General features: G+C 50.3%; 2 protein-coding genes across 2 annotated transcripts; both read left to right on the top strand.

The window, feature by feature from the left end:
* BDV17DRAFT_288909 (fungal hydrophobin-domain-containing protein) lies at window positions 1–473 on the top strand (the record flags this gene model as incomplete). Its single annotated transcript, XM_073761521.1, has 3 exons — window positions 1–193; window positions 278–366; window positions 441–473. 3 exons carry the CDS (start codon window positions 1–3, stop codon window positions 471–473), a joined length of 315 nt encoding a protein of 104 aa, XP_073618195.1.
* Window positions 474–1904: 1431 nt separating this feature from the next.
* On the top strand, window positions 1905–2240 carry BDV17DRAFT_288910 (uncharacterized protein; the record flags this gene model as incomplete). The annotated part of the gene is made up of 1 exon (XM_073761522.1): window positions 1905–2240. The coding sequence occupies one exon, from the start codon at window positions 1905–1907 to the stop codon at window positions 2238–2240; it is 336 nt and encodes a 111-aa protein (XP_073618196.1).
* Window positions 2241–5720: the final 3480 nt, after the last annotated feature.

A 5720-nucleotide genomic window follows, 5' to 3' on the forward strand; every position in this document is an offset into this window, starting at 1 on the left:
ATGATGTTCAAAGGCCTCCTCCTCTCTGCCCTTGTCGGCGCCGCCATGGCAATGCCCACCGAAAACACCGTCCAGATCCGTTCCGATAGCGTCAACCCCAATGACTTTTGTCCATCTGGCCTGCTCTTCGGCTCCTTCCAGTGCTGTGTGATCCGCGTCCTGGATGGCGTGGCATCTCTGGACTGCAAGCCCCGTATGTTCCTGGACAACCCTTTTCTTTGTCTGTTACAGTGTGTGGTCGCGATCAGGCTAACCTGGAACTTCTCATTCTATTCAGCTCAAAATATCCCGAAGGACTGCGTCACCCCCGACGCAATTTGCAAGGCTACTGGTGGAGGACAACCACAATGCTGCACGCTCCCAGTTGTAAGTCTGCCCAGTGAATAGTTATCAGGTTTGATTGATGATTCCAACCTCTAACGTAATGTCTGGATGAATAGCTCGGCCTTGGTCTCGTTTGTCAAGATGTCTAGGCTTACAAGGTCTATACCAGCCGTTCCTGGGCTGGGGAGTCTTGCGCCTGCCTCTACGGTCCGGCTGTTTATGTTGACAGTCTGCTTGTTTTGTCCTTTGGGTCGCTGGAAAGGGGCCGGACTGGCCACCTGGTTGGTCTTCAGCGGCTTCACTATCACTTTATTGCTTGCCATTAGTGTACGTAGCTCCTAGGAAGCAATTGGCACTATGATTTGCGTTAGTTCTTGTTTAGAGTCATTTGGACGGTAACTGGGCTTTAGAGACGAGTAGCTATATTAAGCTTTTGGAGCAAGAGTGGTGTGCGCCACGATCCAGGGACTGTGTTCAGAAGCCGTACAGTACTGAAGTAGGGCTGGGATGCGACGCGCAATCAATCAGGATACGGGATCTCATCGCTGCGCAGTCCCCGCGACTTGACGAGACGGTGGGGATTTTTTTTTTTTTTTTATATGGGAGAAACTGACCAAGTTGACTTAAGAGGGTCCTCGATACCCTGCGAAGCCGGGGATACGAGAGCAGCCCTAGGTATCACTATCTGGTCTGTTTGACCAAGCCCAGGCCTAGCCTTGTCTAGGACACTTCTCCTGAGTGCAGGTCCATGTCGAACGCACAGACTGAGCCTCTTAAGCGGCAGAGCTGTCCACGTGGATTAACTTAATATGCGGAGGCGGACGAGGCTGAAAGGCCGTCGTCCTCGGCCAAACTCGGCTAGCAGCCCTTTGATCAAGACAGTTGTCAATAGAGTCTGGTCTGGCCCTGATCGTGATGGACTCCTGTTATAAAGAGCCCGCTTCCTAATCTTCTTCTTCATCCCCTTCACACCGATACCCGATAGCCTATGGCTCCACAAAGAAGCATCTTCAGCCTCTAGTCAACCCCGTGGCAGCCTTCAGAGTGTATCTCATCACTCCCCGCTCCCCTCTTCCCAGGACTTTAGATAACGCTAGTCGAACCCACGGCCGACAATTCCCTCATACACAGTAGTTGATTCCATGTTGCTCTTCCAATAGGTAGAGGTCGCGACGCACCGGATCTTTCCCGAAACCCTCCGCTTAGAAAGGCGGCCACGTGTGTTTATGATGTTGTCCACTATCATTCTGGACTACTGAAGAACGGGCTGCACTAGTCGCTTGGGAAAATTACTTGCCCAGCTATATGTCGTATGTCAGTAAATATCCTTTCCAAGGTTGAGCTTGCAAGTGCCTTGCCTAATAACCTGTCTCTTGGCGTCGTGAACGCCATGAAAGACAATCATGGACACTAAAACGGTAAATGCATAGCCCCAACCGTATTTTGCGATGAGCTTGCAAGGGAACTCCTTAATTCCGTGGCTATAGCTAGTTAGCTTCTTTGAGCCTAGCGAACAGCTCAGGAATAACAGTCCGGTGTCAGACAGCCCCGCTGCCCTTTCTTGTCCATTAACAGGAATCATGCGTTTCGTGGTGTCCCCATCGTCACCGACATTCTTCTGCCCTCTTTGCGGAGCTAGCCTCTACCCTAAGGATCTCAGTGCCCGGGATCTGGTACAAGAACCACGTCAGCCGCACTCATGGACACCAGAGGTGCGGGCTGTCATCGCAAGCGACATTCACCTTCAACAGATCTATCTCTCGGGAATCGGTCTGGTCAGTGCTCATGGCTCAATCCTCGTCCCTCGCAAGACTGACACGTCATATGTGCACACCGAAACGCTCGAGAGGTTCAACCTATCGAGCCAATTCAATACTGGGGCGCGTCGCGTGTATGCCCTCCATGAGGCGTGCTAGGTGTTGCTCCGGCAGCGACTCGGCCACTTTGAAGACTTATCTGAGATTGTGAACCCTTTATTCTATCTACTCTATTTCACGCCTGGCTCGCGCGATGGTATGCTGGATCTGGGATTAGATTATGGGCTTTTATCCCAAGATGCCCAGGAAGAGGGGGGTTGGGCCACCTAGGTCATAGCCAAATGCTCTTTGCCTCGCTATTCCATGCGAGATACCTTCGATATGCGAATTAGAAGCCCGTGCTACGCCGATATTGCACCTTCCCTACCGGGACCGCTTTGATATACCGAGACGTACCGATCAAGCGTTTGGAAAACTGTCGACCGAGTTGATTCACCAGGTCCTGTCCTGTACGGCTTGTATGCCAATCGCTTCTCCAAGCAGTTGAGAGTCTCCCGCAATCGTTTTGGCGAGAGCGCTTCCATATGGGGCAGGAAGCCGACTTTATCTTTCCTGACCCTGCGGCTGTAGAAGACTGGGCTCGTCTGTTCTTCGGGGTCAAGATCTTTTTGCGGACTGGCGATCTCGCTCTGGCTTCGGAGGGAAAAATTAGGTGTAGCAAATTTATTACAGGGTGTGGCCGTTGGAGTCTCAATCAAATTACAAGTTGGTTGCATAGCTCTCTCCACGATTGACATCGGCGCTGCAGTTTATATTGCGGGTATCAGGCTTGAGTTCTCAGACGAAAATGGGCAAATGGATATGCAGCTCGGTTTCACTACACCGACCGAAAGGTGGATTGATATACCATCTCCCTGCCATATCACCGCCTTTGAAGTTGCTTTTCGCTTTGAAGGTCTAACTGGAATTCGATTTATCTTCGAGGACAGAGATCCCTCGCCCTGGCTTGGTGAGCACAACGGTCCTCACATTAATGAGGGCATCCTGCGTGTGCCGGAGCGTCCCAGTGCTTGCGGCTTGATGCTGGGTTTTGACGCAAGAGCCAGCCCTATTGTCATGACATCCTGAATACTCAATGATCAACAGAAATTGAAGATCATCCCTTTGGCATTCGGTGAGTTGACTGACAGCCCGCCGAACGGCTCTTGACGGCCCCCGCGTGACCAGTTTGACGCTGAGGCATATTTGTGGGAGCCATATCGACCGATCCATGATTCTCTGGGCTTCCGGTTTGATCTTTCCAATGGAAATTACTGACTAGAGATCCCGTTAGCTAATATCGACTTTGGCGGCCCTAGTGGCTCGCTATTAGCATCACTCGTACGAGTGGTGTTTTACATGGATACCCACCCGCCCTACAGTGGAATTGAATTCTTCTACGTCGATGACACGTCCAGGTTATTTGGAGACATGGAAGGATGTGAAATCTCTGTCTTGATTGACGGTCCGTCAGGGGAGCGGATAACCGAAGTCAAAGTATTGACTCGTCGGAGGCACAGCGGGGCGCATGGTCTTCAGGAGACCGTCATCAATTTTTGACTGTGTATGAGGAATGGGCAGCTGATTACCCTGCAGCTATGGACGAATTATGGCCGCACTGCAACCTTCGCAACGATAGAGGAGCGAATACGGTCGAAAGTAGATATGCTGCCTGATGTACCCCAGGGCCACCTCATTACAGGGCTTGCCAAATCTGAAGCCGTAAGTGTGACGCACCCCTGTTTCCATTGTCCAAGTGGCTGAACCGTTCTCTATAGCAAGGGGTGGCCCAACTTGGAATCCAGAGCCAGCCCTATAACAATCCGCCTGCTACTACGGCCAGTGCACCTTGTCCGTCTTGTGTGGTCCCCGAGGATCAAATCAAATACGTGTATTGGAAGAAGCCGAAAATTGGGGAATGATCGATTATTTTTATCACACTTATGCTCCGTTGCGGCAAGTGCAAAGAATCTCAGTATCCACGGGCGTGGATGGTCGCTCGAGGTCCGCAGAGCATATTTCCGGACTGAAGATCGAATACCCCTATAATACAGCAGGAGTTATAGTGGGGCAATGGCTGAATGAGAGTGACGGTGATGCGTTTGAGGTTGCTCCTGATGAGGGTATACACTCTCTAACTATTTGGCTTGGCTCTGTTATTTCTTCCGCGAAGACCTACCGAGTCAGGGTGGTATCACGGCCATCCGAGTTGACACCACGAATGGTCGAACTGTGACTTTTCGAGCTTTGGGGTTTGACGAGGCGCAGAACAAGCTCTGTCAGTGCCAGCCCAAATCGGGTATTGCGCTTGTAAGTACCTTTCACCCTCAGGGCAAACTGATATTGACTTCCACCAGGAAGGTATCTCATAGGACTTAGATGGCACATGTGATATAGTCCGTGGAGTTGTGCCTTTCGGCGAGGAACTCGCCCCCGAGGTGTCGCCTGAGGTGCAGGCTGCAATAGATGAAGGTGCTAGGAGGCGACAAGCTTGGCTGGAGGTGCTCGGCAAGGCAGGGATTGACAGGACTGAATTCGGACTCTAAATAGTGCCCGTTATGTGCGGGAATATGATATCTTGAGTGCTTTTTTATCCTTTTTTCTTTCATCTAATGCACATTCCCTACAATTGCATGTTCATATTTATGCCTTGAATAGTCTAGACCAGCATAGGCCTTTGTATATGGGCGTCCGATGCCTATCGAGCTAAATCATCCCATTTATCAATAATTTGCTTCATCACATCGGCCTCTGCATGGGATTAGCAAGCAGAACTTTTGAGCTCAGGGGTTAGCCTCACGCCAACTCTTTGACGAGCTCTAGTAGTGTACCTATAGATAGAAGATCTCTGTATGAGCCTCAGACCCGTCACAGTAGGGATACTTGATTGACTGCTCCTTCGCGATCAGAGCTACTGAGCAAGAATACTTCATTAACTGTGCTTGCTAGCTAGAAGATCACCAATCTCCACTCGCTGATGAGTATTGCTGTAATAGAAGCATTGTTAAGAGCACAAAGTAATGCAGCAGTCTGTCCGCGACTAATCAGGTACCTGTGTACGCCCTATAATAGAGTCTCCTAGCATAACTATCCACATTGACACATACTTTGGCTGCCAGTGACACGGAAAGGGCTTACTGAGCTCGGAAATCCAGCTCTATGATCAATACCCTAAAATCACTGTTGAAAGCGCTGAAGCCCGATGCTGGCAGGCGCTTACGTCTGCACAAGTCCTAGAACGTGATTGCCTGCAGGCAAGTCTTCAGCGACACCATCAGCAGCAACCAACAACAACAACAACAACTTTGAAGCCAAGAGCAAAAACGAAATATCATGCTTGCCAATAAAGAAGCCGCGTGCTTTGGTTATCTTTGCCTATTTTGCCTCGCTGGCGGCTACCATGAGTGACATGTGGTAGATTGGACACACGGCGCATAGGGACATCCTTGCTATTCGAGATATGCTTGGGCCTGAATGGGGAACTCTCATGGCTTGGCCAGTTTCTTATGTTACATCTAGTTGCTCGATGTGCACGAGCGTAATGCATTCTACTATATGAGATTACGTTGATGCATTATGTACCCTGGCTCCATTTCAGGC

The sequence above is a fragment of the Aspergillus undulatus genome (genome assembly GCF_047715775.1).
Source record: "Aspergillus undulatus strain CBS 261.88 unplaced genomic scaffold BDV17scaffold_10, whole genome shotgun sequence".
Lineage (NCBI taxonomy): Eukaryota > Fungi > Ascomycota > Eurotiomycetes > Eurotiales > Aspergillaceae > Aspergillus > Aspergillus undulatus.